Source organism: Nanorana parkeri, unplaced genomic scaffold (genome assembly GCF_000935625.1).
Source record: "Nanorana parkeri isolate BGI_ZX_2015 unplaced genomic scaffold, ASM93562v1 scaffold1783, whole genome shotgun sequence".
NCBI lineage: Eukaryota > Metazoa > Chordata > Amphibia > Anura > Dicroglossidae > Nanorana > Nanorana parkeri.
In genome coordinates this window covers 253,975-271,561 of record NW_017308051.1, presented here as the reverse complement: position 1 = coordinate 271,561, position 17,587 = coordinate 253,975, and the positions used below count along the sequence as shown (strand labels likewise).

Sequence of the window (17,587 nt, the reverse complement as noted above, 5' to 3'; positions counted from 1 at the left end):
CGTCTCAGGGGCCCGGGAAGGCTGTGGAGGATGGGAGGATGTGGTCTGCGTGGGTGCCCGGTGCTCCGTGCAGCCCATTGTTCCACATGGAGTGCGGGCCGGGCAGTCCAGTAGTCAGCTGCCTGGGTATGAAGATCGGCGGTCCCCGGTTATACCTCTGGGGTATAGTGTTTTAAGGTGATTCAAAGTGGGTTCAAAAAATCCATGATTAAACGTGAATCCAAAAAAATAATAATTAATATGTGGGTTATTATTTTTTTGGATTCACGTTTAATCATGGATTTTTTGAACCCACTTTGAATCACCTTTGGACTCACTTTGTTATACATCACTTTGATTGATATATTTGAGATTGTTTTATATGGGTTTTTCTATATGAGGTTTTTTATATGTTTTTTCATACATTTGATGCACTACGGTTTTGGTTCAGCAATTTAATTGATTATTTTAATTTTATGCACATTGGCACTAGTTGAGATCTATGTTCACAAGTTTTTTGATGTTTATATTTTGTCAACACTGATTTAACTCACTTATTTGTGACCCCGAGTGCTGCACACCCAGCTACAAGTCTCTCCAAGATGCGAGGGGGCTGGTTGCAGCGCAAGGACGTTTGCATTTCAGACGTTGCGGTGACTCTTTGGATACGGCAGTCCAAGACCGATCAGCAGGGTCGGGGGCTGCGGGTGGAACTTTTTCAGAGTGCGAATCCGGCCTTATGCCCCATTAGGGCATTGCACGACTTCCTGGGGGTGCGTCTCCGATGGTCTAAGAAACAATGACATTATCATGTCTAATGTGATGACACTGAGGGACATTTCATCACTAGAGTGGATGGGGAGCAACGTGAGTGCTTCTGCCATAGGACTGAGGATCAGGTTAATCAATTTTCTTCATTTTAGCCCCTAGACCAAAACGAGCACTTAACCCTTGGAGTGTAGGCACACCTGGCACATCCTGTGCACATGCCTATACCTGGCGTTCTTTTTTAAAGTTACATTCCTAGATAAAACATACTTCCAGCATTAATGCTAAAATAACTGCATGAAGTGAAATGGCATAGCACAGAATAATATAAAATGGAGCTCAGTCACACCTAGAAAAATATGTGTTCATCAAGTAGCATCAAACATGTAGTGAGTTACATAGAATTTTGGCAAATCTAAACTGGGATGTTTCTATGTTAAGCACAGAGAATATATTTACTAATATCATTATCTGCTAGAACCTATAGGTCTCCCAATCATAAAGACCTACCAGGTCTCTTGCCATAATTAGCAAAATGCACTGTATACAGTAATACCTTGGTTTGCAAGTAACTTGGTTTGAGAGTGTTTTGCAAGACAAGCAAACATTTCTGAAAAATGTTGCCTTGATATACAAGCAATGTCTTGCAATAAGAGCAAAATTTTGTAGAAAAGCACCACAGAATAAGGCTGTAGCAGTGCGAGCGATGAGTCTGTTTAACGACAATGCAATGTCACATTGGATAGATTCCTTGTTAGGTTTCACGAAATGAAAAAGATTCCATTGAACCGAGAGATAGCAGTGATTCCGTTATTGATTGGAGAAGGAGGGGTTGCGGAGATGTGATTGGAGAAGGAGGCGTTGCTGAGATGTGATTGGAGAAGGAGGGGTTGCGGAGATGTGGTTGGAGAAGGAGGGGTTGCTGGGGCTCTGCAAGTGGCATAACTAGCAATCACGGGGCCCCATACAAAATTTTGCTATGGGGCCTTATGATTTCTAGTTACGTCCCTGATTAAAATAATTAATATTTGTAGCCTAATGTTGTATAAAGTACTGTTGGAGCAATGCAGGATGACACCCTCTATAGAGGACTACAAATCTCAGCAGTACTTTATACAGAAATGCCATTGTTATATAAAGTATTGCTGGGATGTGTAGTTCTCTATAGCCTGTGCCATTCTGCATTGCTGTAAATATTAGGGATGCACTGATATATCGGACGCCAAAACATATCGGCCGAAAATTGCACTTTTGGCTAAATGTCGAAAGTGCCATTTTTCTGCCGATATACACATGCTCTTTTGCTTACACCTACTAAGGACTTATTATTGGGTATAGCGCAGTGCATAAAGATTTGATATTGGTTTTGCTATTGCATATGTGCTAATGTTAATTGTCCGTTGTATACTCAGAAGTGAAAAAAAAAGAAAAGTAGGAAGAGTAAACGCAAGGCAATCATACAGTTGATTTTTGAGCCCCTACACCGACCAGCCACATATGTCTAAGCATAAAAAGGCACTGGGAACATCCTGGTTCTCATTGAGATACAGTTTGCACAGCTACTTTCCTTCTGTGACCCAGCAACATGGCACCGACAAAAAATGGCGGCAAATCTTAACAACACCAGGATCTCTCTAGCAACATTTTTACCCCTCTGAGGAGCTCCACACAAGAGCAACCATCTGCTTCCCCCATCTCTACACCTGCTCTGAGGGCACTTTCCTCAGCAGCTGGGATGGCAAATGAAGATGCCAGAAAGCTCTTGCAAGCTTTCCCTATGAAAGAAAATCTCGATAACTCAGCAATGAAAATAAGGGAGGCACTGGGGAAAAAAAAGGAAGAACTGATTGCCTTACTGATTCCAAAATGGCAGTACTGACACAAACCTCTAAACATGAACGAAATCTCCTTTGAGTACATACATACACAGAAACATACACACACACACTCACTCACACTCAGATTCATACGTACACACACACTCTGATACATACAGTACACTCAATTCAATACATACAAACACTGTAATATATACATATATACATACTAGGGATGCACCAATACCAGTTTTTCAGTATCTCTAGTGCGAGTACCGATATATTTTTTTGGTAATCACCGATACCGAATACCGATACCGGAAGTCCCATTAATGACTCACCACAAGGTGACAAAGGAGCATGGAGCCGGCTTTCTGGCCAATCAGGAAGCCGGGTTATGGGTAATGACTCGCCGCCTGGCTTCCTGATTGGCCAGCTTCTCGACCAATCAGGAAGCCATGTGGCGAGTCATTACACAGTGCCCAGCTTCCTGATTGGCCAGAGAGCCAGATCCATGCTCCCTCGTCACCAGGTGACAAGGGAACATGAAGCCGGCTTTCTGTCCAATCAGGAAGCCAGGGGGCGGGTGTTGACTCGCCGTCCGGCTTCCTGATTGGCCGACTTCCCGACCAATCAGGAAGCTAGGCGGCGAGAAATTACACGCTGCCTGGCATCCTGAAGATGTTCTCATATTTTATATCCCTTTTCCCACCTTCCCTCCTTCCTCTCTCCCCTTACCCCTGTCAATACCTTAGTTTTCTATAGTTGTACACGACTGAGCACAGAGTGGGCAGGCTTATTTCCACTTATCATTTGTTAGGGTATAGCTAGTGATGGGCGAACTTGCTTAGGTTTAATTTGCAGGTTTGTTCAGCGAACATGCTGAAATGTTTGCCAGTTCCGAACTTTAATGTGAACCCGATTGAAGTCAATGGGAAGTGAATCTTGAACATAATTAATTTCCTTTTTCAAGGCTAATAGGCAAGGGATTGTCAAACAAAGGACATAGGAAGCTGGGAAGTACCCTGGTGAACATGTCACAGAGAAAAAAAAACTTTAAAAAAAAATCACTGGGAGCACTGGACATACGGCTCTGGGTGGTCAGTGCGAGCTCTGGGTGGTCAGTGCAGGCTCCGGGCGGTCAGTGCAGGCTCCAGGTCGGTCAGTGTGGGTTCTGGGTGGTCAGTAGGGGCTCTGGGCGGTCAGTAGGGGCTCTGGATAGTCAGTGGGGGCTCACCAGTTATGCCAGGATGACGTGCTGTGGCAATCAGGCAGCGGCGGCCCTCTATTCAGGCCAATCTTAGCATCTGCGCTTGCGCACAGACATCATAATGTAATTGCTTATGATGTTAATTGTGAATGTGCATAAAATGCCATCCATTTACTGCCATGAATGGCATATTATTAAAAGTCATAATTACCAATTACAAATTAATACTTTGTAAATAAATGCCTGTTTCCTCAGTAATCCTGTCTGTGCACAAGTGCAGATGCTGAGGTTGGCAAATCTGACTGGGTCGGCGTTCTCAACAGAACACAGCTTACTGGGGCCTCTCAGGTTTCCATGTCGGTGACCGGCCGCAATCAGGCCCCAGCAATTGGCCCTTTAATATGCCTGAATATTCAGGCATATTAGAGGGCCGCTCACTCCTCACTAGGACCCAGTGAGGCCCCAGCGAGCTGCCTGATTGTGGCCGGTCACTGACCTGAATACCGAAGAGATCCGGGTCGGCCGGGCCTATCGGCAGCTCCACCTGCCCCTACATTAATCTGGCCCTGGCAAAGGGAATTTGCACTTTGCACAGGAAGTTTCCCATAATAACAGATAAAATCGTGCACCAAGTGTAAATGCATAGCAGAAAAAATGCAGGAATATTTTTATTGTTCTGACTGCTCCAAGAAAAACAGGTGAAATGCGACTGATCACTAAAAGTTAAAAACACTTTGTACAATATTATTGCATTTTGCTGTACCTAGCACATGTAGAGTAGCAGAACATTTTTATAGTAGAGGCTTTGAGAGCTGCCATGAAGAGTTACAGTACGTAAATATTGCAGCTCCCCCACACACACACAAACACAGATCTCAGGTACACATCCACCAGCAGCTAGCACGCTTTAGACAGCCAATTTTTCTCCCAAACCCGAGCCGCCCCCTCAGATCCCAGCCACATTAAACGTCGGACCCAGTTCCCCTTTGACATCGTAGTCTTTCCAGCACCAACGATTTACACATTAGCCTGCCCACCACCACCAGCAACCCTTCATCCAGATCTCACCGCTGACAACGCGCTAGTACCCACACCCTGGTAAGTCTCATTCGATTATTTTCTCCTGCTCAGTCACTACTTGGTAGTGCGCTTCTGCATTTTTTATGTTCTCTACAGTACGTAAATATGCCTTTTAACCAAGCCTGTAGCAGCCTTTTAATGTGCAATGTTTCCAGTGGCCTCTAAAGTATGCCTAATCTGGCATGTCTAGCCACAGGGAATAATGGCTCTGCCTGTATTTAGACTGGTGCATGTGAAAGGATAAAAATAAATATTCACATTTTTGAGGTATTTATTTTTATGCTACTCTTTTAATCACATCATGTGAGACTATGATCACAAATGATGTGATTTAAAATGATTCCAAAACACTATCCCAAAATGAAGACAACATAAAAAAGTAATGCAAATACCAACTTGAAAAAGTTAGAGATATTACACAATTGTTGTTTTTCACTTTTTATGTAGATGTGGTACAAAAGAACGTAAAGTTTACTTTCAAGGTGCTATTTTTGCACTTTTCCACACTTATTGACTAAAACTCTTCAATATCTAACTACCCCAAGTACAAACAAAAAAATACTCACAACATAAACAAAAGATGCTCAGGAGTCATTCAAAGCCAATAAAAGCAAGCTTAAACCACTATAATTTCAACTTCCTGTTAACTGCAGTGCATTTTGCCTATAGGCAAAAGTTTAGCAGAGAACTGGCCAATTTTGACATAATTCCAGTGAGTTAAAATTGGTCAAAATCGTTCATGCCTAATGTTTATAATTATACATTTGTTGGCAAGGCAGGGGTGGATGCAGTCTGGATGCATATAGATTGTTTACAAACAAAATGTCTTTTAACTCCAGTGCTTTGCTAGAAAACAGTTAGGAGATGCGGGTGCTAGCTACATTATACAGGGAAAATTGAATGCCATCAGGGTAGATTGCGTATAATAGTCTTATGCCCATTAGAATTTGGCAAATTTATAAAGCAGTTTCCCAATATTCCCCAATTATTCACTGCAGGCAAATCTTCCTAGTGGATGCATTTGAATATGCAGCGATTGATTCACCACTAGTGAAGGTTTGACAAAAGTCACAATTATTACTTTATGCCCCATATTTTAAACATATTTATACAGTTTATTCATACAGTTGGATAGAGGTTTAAATACCCAATGTATCATCCTTCTACAGGGTTACAGCTGTTAAAATGGGCTATGTGGTTTATGCATCTGTTAATATGTGCCTGATCATGGTTTGTCACTAAAACATACAACTTTGTATGACCTAACAATAGTTCTGTATGAAACAAAGTTGAAAGTACTATTAAACAGATTCAGTACTTACTGAGAGAGATCACAGCCTTTGCTGTCAAACAGCAGTTATTCAAATGGAGCTCTTTTATTTGGCAGCAGTTGTGTGAAAAGGATTCTATTATGTGCTCTAGTCCATTGCCAATATTGGGAACATCTGAGAGCTGAAGAATTCTGAGTTCAGGTAAACACTGTATGCTGCTGGCTATAAATAGATTAGGAAAATGTATATAAAAGAAGATTAATATTATGTTAAATACCGTATTCAATACCAAAAAGACATAAAACACAAATACTGTATACTTAATTCAAGATAAATGTTTAATATAGAGGGGGGACCCAGAATGACCAAACTACAATATGCTGCGTTGAGAAACAAATCTTGTTGGCTCAAGGAGAGCAGAAAAACTGAAGCTCAAGGTCTTGGTAAAATGTATACTCATATTTGCATTTTACTTATAAAAATGTAAAACAATTAAGTACAGTATAATATAGTATAATATAACGGTGCAGTCAAAGTTACATTCATAATTAGGCTGTGGTTAATATAAAATAAATATAAATAAAATATTTATACTAGAGATTTGTATAATATTAATGCATATAAAACATAAAATCCTTTTAACAATATATCTAAGTACACTGGCAGAGTACTGGCAAGAAAATCTTAAGAATATTGCTAATAAAATAAGAAATATAATCTGACTGATGTTAAGTTGAAATTTCTACTATTTATGGATGAAACAAATCTATATTTTTGTTATCTGTGGCTTTGTGACAAATCTTTCATATGTATATTCTGTGGAGTTTTATGAGCTATGCCATAGTTACCTAAAATTTCAGCATCTTTTTCATTTAGGCGTATATTGTGCAGGACTAATTTTTCAATTTCCACGAGATTACACAAGCCATGTAGCAAACCACCTAAAAATTCAAGACAATAATTATTTACAGCAGCTACAGTATACTAATGTGCTGTATTTCAAACTTAGAACAACTTGAACAGTACAAACAAACTGAAAAGGAAAATTGGGCCCAACTGGTTAGCACCTATAACCTACTTCTTGAAATTCTAAGAAAGAACTCCAGCCCATCTTACACAAAGATAAAAGAGTTCGAAAAATATGCCAAAGCACAAGTATTCTAAAATTAACAAAAAGTGTTTACTTTTGTAAAAAAAAAAAACTGTCACCAACTTAAAAACTGCAGGTAAAAGCTCAGAAATATTTAATATGCTTACTTTCCGCATTTTTCCTTTCCACAAATGATTTGGTGTTAATTTGCAATGTGCCTCTGAATTTGCTAGCAAATTTGACTACATCAGGAGAATCATTTCCCTGGTATAGTGCCTTTTTGCATGTCATAGCTCCTCATCTCCACTTCTTGGAGTGCCTAATTATTGTCTGTGCTGACTTAACTTCTACGCTCCTCCGCTCCCTACATAACTTATTATATAGCAGCTAGGGAAGAAGCGAAAGGGTATACTATAAAGTGTCACCTGTGTGACACCTTTCAATCTGTAGAGGATGCTGACACCACATCCAGCAGCAGTTTCATGGCTTCTGGATGTTTTTACAAGGGAGGTTTTTACAGATTAATAACATGCATAAAATACATTACATGCACTTCAAATCTTAACGTGACACTAAACTCCAAAGTAAAATCTTAAAAATGCATTTAAGTATCTTAATTATTAACAAACATGTAGCTTATACTGTATGTGCATCATTCAGCTGTAGATCCTCAAATCATCTCTGAATTGGCGCTGACACTGTTCTTCCTTCTGGAGGGTGGCTACTTTTTTTTCCCATGGTCCCTGTGTGTATTGTAAATAAGCCACCGCTCCAAACTAGCTCCCGTGATGGACTACAATCTCACATTCAGTTTACTAATTTGTATTGAGATTGTAGTCCATCATGGGCGTGAGCTTGGAGCAACTTACAGGATTTAAAGGATCTGCTACTGACAGCTTGGTGCCAGATACCGCAGCATACCTTCGGAGGTCTAGTGGAGTCCATGCCTTGTGCTGCAAAAGGGGACCTACTCAATATTAGGTGGGTGGTCATATTGTTATGGCTGATTGGTTTGTTTGTGTGTGTGTGTGTGTGTGTGTATATATATATATATATCTACAATTATTAACTACAATCTTAATACAAATTACTAAACTAAATGTGAGATTGTAGTTCATTACGGGAGTGAGCTTGTAGTGGCAGCTACTTTACAACACAAACAGGGACCAACTTAAAAACTACCACCAACAAAAGTTGGAACAAATTGGAAACAAAAAAAGCCAACCTCCAGAAGTAATGACAGTGTCAGCATAAATTCAGAGATGATTTGGGAATCTACAGCTTGGGTGATGCAAAAACAAGTTACATTTTTGTTAATAGTTAAGGTACTTGAATGCATTTTTAAGATTTAACGCCTGAGTTAAGTGCCACTTTAATATTCCTGTCTGCTTGATGGAAAATATGTGACAATGTTTTTATTCTAATTGAACCAGTTGCAGCCTAGAAGTAGTAACACCGTGCGTGTCACTCTGTCCTACTGATGGCAGTTTTCATTTATCTGTTTTCTGCCAAATGGTCTATATGTTTTTGGCAAACAAAACTGTGGGGCCAGGGTGGGCAGTGCTGCTGGTTGCGCCAATGCCTCTTCCTGCTGCCAGTTGTCACACTCAATCACTGCTCAGTTTTGCGGCATGATCCTGAAGTGGTGGTATTCTCAGTCTAAAATGCTCTAATTATAACTAGGTGTGGAAAGGTGTGTGGGGGGGGGGTTAGAAGCGGTTCAAGTCTTTTTGATTAAGAACGATAACAGGCACCATATGAATTGCCCTGCTTCAGTCCTACACAGCAAAAAAAAGTGCAAACACTTTACAATGGATGAAAGGCCCACCTCTTCTTCTCAATATATAAAGTCATGTTCCCTACTAATGAGGGTCCATTTTATGACCCAAGTAGAATTTAATTTTAAGGAGCTCCTGCAACCCTAAGGAATAAATGAAAGTCCATTTCACCCTTAAAAATCACAAAAGCAACCTTAATTTTAATTTACACATCGACTCCAATGCATTTAGCCAAAACAGCGAATTTTCACAAAAATGCAAAAAAAGTTAGATCTCCAGTGTCCCCATTGGATTCCGCGATTTGTCAGTCAAAGTACCGCAGCGCTGAATACTGAAAAATGGCCTGGATGGGAAGGGGGTTTAACACCGCGGATGTCAACTGGTTAAAAAAATAAAATTATTTAAAAAAAACGTGTACAAAAAAAACTATAAAAAAACACAACCCCTCCCTCCACCCACATAACATACACATAATGAGGTGTACGCCATGCACATGCGCTGCAGTGCGTTGTTGGAACGCATCGCACTGCATGATTTTTGTAATTAATTTTTCTTCTTTAAAAAAAAACATTAAATTAACGGTGGCAGCGCATGGCAAAGCTTTGTGACGCATTGCCGTGCGTTGTGATACCTTGTGTTGCAATTAAATATACGACTGTATCATTTTATCACAACACAAACACCAACACAGCGTAAAAACAATTTTTTAACATAAGTCGCTTATTTACAGTTTTGCGTACCGTCATTTTTTTACCTTTTTGCAAAACGGCGCAATTTCAAATTTGCAAATATTTGTTACTTATTAACTCAATACAGTTTTATCTTTTAGATTTAGTCAGAAAATATTTTATTGTGCACTGATACTGATTTTAGGGCTTTATCAATTAAATTGTGTATTTTTATCGGTTTAATATTAATTTGAGAAACATTTGCGCAATTATCGCAGGGCCTACAAATTTAGTATCACCATCTTTTTATTCTACCGGGCCTGTGCTTTCAGAAAATATATGGTTTGGGGGGTCTTTTACAAACGCTAGCAACGCAGCAGTTGAAAATCAAATCAATGGGAAATGAGTTGCCGGCATCTGGAGCCAGCAACTCCAGGCAGGGATCTGTGACTCCAAGGATCGCCGCTGCTGTCCCGCGCTTGAGACAAAAACACCAGCGGGGGTGGAGGAGCAAGGGACGGCTGGCGAGGAGAAGCCGCAACTTTCAGGATGCCCGAGCGCTGAGGAGAACGGAGCCGCTGTCATCCTGTCAGTTTACGGATGACAGCGGCTCTGTGCGTGGCCAAATGGAGGATCGATAAATATCATTGATATTTACCGATCCTCTGTGCAGCACAAACACCACAGTGATTGTCTGATCACTCCAGTGTTTGTAAATAACTGGGGACACATAGGGGGTTATTCACAAAGCTGCCAAAGGCTGTTCGGCTATTCACTTCAGGCTTGTACAGCTGATTTAAGCCGTACATCGGCTTGCTGTGGCTGGGTTCGGGTCGACCGAACATGCTCAGCATGTTCGGCCGACCCGAAGTGCAGAAGGAGTTCGACTCGGCTGAGCCGAACCTCCGGCATGCTACTCGCTACTGTTCGGCCTATTCTCATAGGGGCCGAACGGCAGTGAGTGAATAGCCGAAGGCCGCCGAGCGCCATTCGGCTCAGCTATTCTGCTCGGTACCTCTGTGGTACCGAGTAGAATAGAAAAAGTAGAAAAAAAAGGAGAGAATGATTGGGCGGCGCTAGCATTGACAGCTAGCTCCACCCAACTGTTTTCTATTGGCCGGGACCAGCTGTCAGTACAATGAGAGCTTGTTGGAGCCGGCGGTGATATCAAAGCTGGCTCCGACAAGCTCTCATGGCAGTTCAGTATCCCCTGGTCACTCTCAAAGAGGCGCAATTACAAATTTGCTAATATTTGTTATCTATTAACTCAATACAGTTTTATCTTTTAGATTTAGTCAGAAAATAATTTTTTTTGTGCACAGATACTGATTTTGGTGTGTTTTAACAATTGAATTGTGCATTTTTATCGGTTTAATATTAATTTGAGAAACATTTGCGCAATTATCGCAGGGCCCACAAATTTAGTATCACCATCTTTTTATTCTACCGGGCCTGCACTTTCAGAAAATATATGGTTTGGGGGGTCTTTTACAAACGCTAGCAACGCAGCAGTTGAAAATCAAATCAATAGGAAAAAATTGCAGAAAATTCAAAAATGGCTTGGCCAGCTGATTTGAAAAATGTTCCGGAGGGCTTGGCAGCGAAAGGGTTAAACAAACTATACATATCTAACATCCTTGCCTGGTCCGTGTAACATACTTGCCTTGTCCGTGTGGACACATGTGTTTGGTCTGCCTGTGTGGGTACCTGTGCCGGTATCTCTGACAATTCTTCTGTTAGAAAAGCACAGATTCAGAGATGTGAAAGACACAGCATTTGGCTCAAAAGAGACCATAAGAAGGAAGGGACACCTTTTGTGATCCTTTTAGTACAGACTTTGACACAATATGAGCCAATTAAGACATAAAGTCTTCCAGATTAAAAATAAGTAAAATAGCTAGCCAGTAGCCACAGACACCCCAGTTCACTCTCAGGAAGCCTCAGAAATGGTTACAGAGGCAGAGAAGGGGAGAGGTCTGTGGAAAAGGATCCCCCAGTAGCTGCATGGTAACTGGTGCATAGCACAAATATGACACAATAGCAGGTGATGGGAATCCTTTAAGGGAAGCAACACCACGCAGGTGTGCTGGAAAGCACTAAACCCATGCCTATCAAATGGGGTACTCACAAAAAGAGGGTGATTGGCCAGGACACTATCTTTCTCAGGATTCCAGCTATCTGACTGAATCTATAAGAAGCAACACAATGGAAGAAAAAAACCCTCAAGTAGTCTGGATCTAGCAGAGCTAGAGAGAGATGCCCTGCCTTCTTAGGACACTAACCTAAACTGAGCAGACATAGCAGGAGTGAGGTAATAGTCTGTATGGGGCTGGTCCCTTTTTTGCTTTACTTAGTATCCAGTTCTCCTGTAGGTGGCACAGAATTTACACCGTGGTGTGCCTCAATAAAAGATAGAGAAATACGCCTGTTGCCCTGGTCAATCAATTTGTTTCTAGATAACATGTTTTTATTAATTAACTAATTTTAACAGAAATCTGATTGTTTATTGTAGGCAACACAAGCAATTTTCTCTTGTAGTTTAGTTTTAATGTTTTTATTTAAATTGCAATTCTTGGTTTTTACCTTCTTCTTGTTGCCTGTCCATATAAGAAATGCTTAATATTTTCATACTTGTCATCTCCACAATTCGTGTCTCATCCTCAATACTTAGAGGGGTGTTGTCTATAATCAGATCCTGCATTCTTTTGCAGTATTCCACAATTTTTGCAAGGTTCCCAGTGATTCCTGTGCTGCAGCTAATCTTAAGCCTGAGACGCTCAGCACAGCAGCATATCTTTCCAAGGCATTTTATGTCATGTTTATTAAGTCGATCAAAGTTTTTCAATGTGACCTCCAGAGTCTGCAGAGCTTGAGTCCAATCAAAAAACAACTTGACAACCTTTTCAGAAATGCATGTGTTTGGTTTATTCTCCATGTGTCCTCTTTCCTGAGAGGTGTCCTTTTTATCTTTATTTAATGCATCACTATGTGAACCAAATAAATCTAACTTGACTAGATGAAGGACACTTAGGCAGCTTGGTAAGTATTGAAAAAAGTCAACATGATGGGAGGCTATATTATACATGTTAATGTGTAATGTTCTTCCAAAAAAGAAGCGTTTGAATTCCTTACTTAGTTCCATTTTGGTGGCACTTTCATAAAAAAGGTTTATTCCGAAGTCCACAATATCAGTGCTCTGATCGTTTATGCCATCTTTGCACACATTTACAATGTGATTAATAACTTTCTGAGTAGCAGTTTTGGATGACCCACATGTGTAAAACAGCAAATTTTTGTACCTATCTGTGACATCATTTACTGTGAGTATTTTATGTAGGTAGCATTCTCCTTTCTCAGAACTGGAAATGTCTTCCGATGACAAAAGTTGAGCAAGTCTCCTTCCAGCAGTGTATTCTTGGAATGATGTATGAAAAAATCTGTACACAGGTTTTGGTTTTTGAGCCCCATGCTTATTTAAAAGCCCAATGTTAAGCAGGATATTCTCTACAATATCACCCAAATCTTTTTTTTGAAATTCAAACTTACGGCCAAACAGTCCCTCAAGAGCCAAGTCTCCACAGTAGATAATATTTTGTTCTATGATACTTATCTGTATATCTCTAATTTTGTGATGACTCCTCTCAACCATCAAGTCGTATAGTGTACAGAAAAGTGTTGTTTGAGTGTTCATGTGAAATTCAAGCTCCCCCATTCGTAGAGCACAAGCTATGACTACAAAAAGTGGTGTCTTCATGAGATTTTTCATAAAATCTGTCTCATCCAACTGCTGCAATAAGGCGATGGCTTCTTCTTCTTGTAAGATATTTGAAATCAAGTTTTTTGCACTTTCAGGGGTTAAATCACTGGTTTCCACAATCAGAGAAGCACAATGTCGAAGTTCTTTGAGAGATTCTGTTCTTGTGGTGACAATGACGGTGCTGCCAAATTTATAGTGTCGTTTTATAAGGTCATCGACTTCTGCACAGCTCTCACAGCTGAATTCATCATAGCCATCCAATAAAAATAACACTTTAGGTCCAAGGCTCCAGATTTTATGCATGAATTCTTGTTTGTTCCAGTTACAAGTAACAGGAAAAAGCTGGTCACACATTGTCTCATAAAGGCTTTTGCTCGTACTACGCAAAGTGATAAAGAATGTAAACCTGTACTGTTTAAGTGAGTCACACTTTCCAGATGCCCAGAGAAAAGCAATCCTCTTTAGTATAGTACTTTTTCCTTTGCCAGCTTCTCCCTCAATGATGCATGGACTTTTAAGTCTGTTTAGTAAATCTTCCAATGTAAGTTGTTCTTTTCTGTGATTGAGTGTATTTTTCTTCCACAGTAAAGGGTCAGTAAAAGTTGTTTCCAAATCTAATATGATGTCAATTTCTTCACCAACTGGGTAGATATTTTGAAAGACATTGCTATTATACAAGTTTTTAAGCTGAAATTCCAGATATTCCAAATCCTCATCTGTTACTCTTCCAAAAACATCTAAAAATAGTAGACAGAAATTGAGAGATAATAACAATAATGCAGATGTGTTTTGTATATACGAGGTACAGACACTAGAGTATTTAAGAGACAATTTTGGTATCAAAATAAAATGAGAAGTGCTTTTACATATTAAAATTACTCATTACAACACCTCCACAAACCATGTGATTTAATGTTATGAGTAAGGTATGTATCCAAATAATTTTAATCTACAAGATTTTTATATCTGACTTACTTAATAAATTTACATATTGCTTTATTTCAATCATAAGAACACTATTTGTGCATAGAATGCCCCAAAAATCTAATTTTCTGTTTCTGCAATTAGATAATCACTCTGGTCAGAAGTCTACATAATCCTTGAAACCAATGTTTTGAAGGATCCTTTAGATGCTATCTTAAAGTTTGCTGAGTAATCCTTTAATTTTTGGTGGTATACTGACAAAACGCATTATATATGTACTGTGATGTTATTATGCAGATTCTTTTTTCAGCACTGTGACTACAGTCATGTGATTACAGCAGGAAAAACCTTCCACCTCCCACCTAGCTGTCTGTGTAAGGATATTAGTGCAACAGACTCTGACCAAGGTGGGAATTGTAGATACAAGGTAAAACTTTTTGGTAGTATAACTGTACTATAATACTAATAATGGTAGGAACTGTGAGGTCCTGAAATAGTTGGAGGCAATGTAAAAATAGTGGACTGTGTGGGTGTTCTTTAATAATTGTGGCCACTGTGGTGGTACTGAAATAGTTTAGGGCATTGTTGCTGTACTGCTATATTGTGGGAACCACGGTTATACTGCAATAGATGTTGGGCAGAGTTGTGTGGCCATGATAATTGTGGGCACTGTTGCTTTATTGTGATAATTGTGGGCACTGTTGCTGTATTGTGATACTTGTGGGCACTGTTCCTGTATTGTGATAATTGTGGGATAATGTCTTCCTTGAGTGGAAATGTGACCCAGTGCACATCATGCGCAATGTATGCGCTTCTTGAACAACCATTTGAGGTCGAAAACTGTTGCGCAAGGTGTGAGCTAGTTGGTTGTTTGGAAGCCCAGATTCTGGATCTAAGGAATCGACTGGCAACACTGCAGGGCATAAACAACATGGAGAGGAGGATCTGACTCACCAGGTCCTGATGGAGGCCAGAATAGAGGAAGGTGGGCATATGGCGGAGCAGGATCCAGAGGTGGGCAGCTACGTTAACATTCAAAGATGGGGTAGAGGGAAGAGCATTAGATAGGCCAGTCCTGAATCGATGTGGAACTAGAAACATCAGGGCCCCGGTGCAAGAAAATAATAAGGACCCCCCCCCCCACCACCACCAAAAAAAACATGATTTTGTAAGTTTTATGTTTAATATTAAATAAACAGTATGGGGGAAATTTATCAAAGCAGAAGTATCTGGAGCAGTTGCCTATGGCAACCAATCAGCTTTTCTCTTCAGTTTGTTCAGTTAAGGTTTGAAAATAAAATGTGGATGCTAATTGGTTGCCAGAGGCAACTGCTCCAGATTCTGTCTGCTCCGTTTTGATAGATTCCCCTCTCTGTATGTTATGACTTTCAGGGGTAGTTCACAATAAGCCAAATTCGGTGGCGGAACGCACAAATTCGGTGGCGGAACGCACTAGATCGCATCACGGCCGGCTCACTGCGTTCTGGGTGCATCCCTACTTAATAATATAATGTATTGCTGGGACTTGTAGTCCTGCATAGTTGGTGGTATTCTGCATTGCTGTATAATCATTATACAGCAATGCAGAGTACCACCAGCTATGCAGGACTACAAGTCCCAGCAATACATTCTAATGTAAATGATAATACCACCAGTTTCAAGCCCCCCCTTCCCAATCCAGCCTTCACCCACACCAGCCTTACCTGACTCCTGCAGTAACTACTGCATCTCGGTGGCCAGGGGGCGGGACAAAGTGGAGAAGGTCCTCTGCCAACAGCTGATTGTGCTGCCTGACGGGGCCTACAATGTCGGTAGCGGCTCCACCAGGCAGACAGGTGACAGACACAGCCTCTCCAGCCCCGCACAGCCGCCCATACATTCTTCTGGGGGGGGCGGGGCGGGGGGGGAGGGGGCAGCATTATTGGGGGGGGGGGGCATGAGGGAGCTGCGGGCCCTCTGTTTCCTCTCTGGGCCCCCCACAACAGGCAGAATGCCAGGGCCTAGTCGCAATTGCAACTGCGGCGACCCTGGTAGTTCCGCCAGTGGATGCACCCCAATAAATATGTCAGGTTGCATAATTCAGTCGTGTCATTGCTGGAGCAAGGCACTTCTCTGGTCTTCCAGGGGCGTGACTGCTGCAGTAAGGATGGGAGTAGGAAGATCCTGGTAGTGAGGGACTCTATTATTAGAAAGATGGATAGAGTAATCTGTCACTGGGACTGTGAACATTGGACAAGCTGCTGCTTACCAGGGGCTCGTGTTTGACACATTGCGGTACGGGTGGACAGATTACTGGGTGGGGCTGGGCATGACCCAGCTGTCATGGTACACATCGGTATGAAAGGAAAAGGATGTCATTGAGCTGGAGAGAGTCCAGAGAAGGGCAACTAAACTAATTTAAGGGTTGGAGGACCTAAGCTATGAGATAAGGCTACTAAATTTAAACTTGTTCTCGCTAGAAGTGAGGAGACTAAGAGGAGACATGATTTTGATGTACAAAATGTTTAGTGGTGATGGCAACATCTGCAATAAACTTTTTACTGTAAACTCCGTAACAAGGACTAGAGGCCACCACCTAAAACTGGTGCAGAAAAGATTTATCCACAAGGGGCGTAGGGGCTTTTTTTTTTTAGTTAGAGAGGTTAAAATCTGGAATTGGTTGCCACAAGTAGTGGTATCAGCAGAGAGTATTGAATCATTCAAAAAGCATTTAGATACCTTCCTCAGAGACCATAACATGCAGGGGTATGGGTACTCTTAAAAACTAGACCACACATGGATTCATATACACACACACACACACACACACACACACACACATACACATACACATACACATACACAATCACATACAGACACACAAAGGTTGAACTTGATGGACCTGTGTCTTTATTCAACCTCAAATACTATGTAACTATGTAATGACAAAATTAGGGGTAAATGGAGTGTCCTAAAAAATGATGTTAGGGACTTAGGTGCAAGATTAAAGAAGAGGACCACCAAGGTAGTATTTTCTGAAACACTGCTGGTGCCATGAGCAATACTAGAGAGGCAAAGGATATTAAGAGAACTTAACTGGTGTAGGAAAGAGGGGTTTGGGTTCATGGAGAACTGGGCTGACTTTTCAGTCAGGTGGCTTTTCTAATGGTTAGAAGACTGGAGGAGCTTTTAAACTAAATTATGGGGGTGAGGGAAAGGATATGGTAGTGACATTGAGGGAGCAGGGATCAAAAGGGCCACTTAAT

General features: G+C 40.9%; 1 protein-coding gene across 1 annotated transcript in view; it reads right to left on the bottom strand.

Annotated features, from left to right (window-relative positions):
• NLRC4 (NLR family CARD domain containing 4) overlaps positions 1 to 17,587 on the bottom strand; it is a gene marked incomplete at its 3' end in the record, with an annotated part of 42,321 nt that overhangs the window by 9,680 nt on the left and 15,054 nt on the right. The window contains exons 3-5 of the mRNA XM_018571562.1: positions 12,245 to 14,155; positions 6,974 to 7,066; positions 6,177 to 6,347 (exon numbers count right to left, since the gene is read on the bottom strand). Coding sequence (XP_018427064.1) covers positions 6,177 to 6,347; positions 6,974 to 7,066; positions 12,245 to 14,155 — 2,175 coding nt within the window. The remainder of the gene's footprint in view (positions 1 to 6,176; positions 6,348 to 6,973; positions 7,067 to 12,244; positions 14,156 to 17,587) is intronic.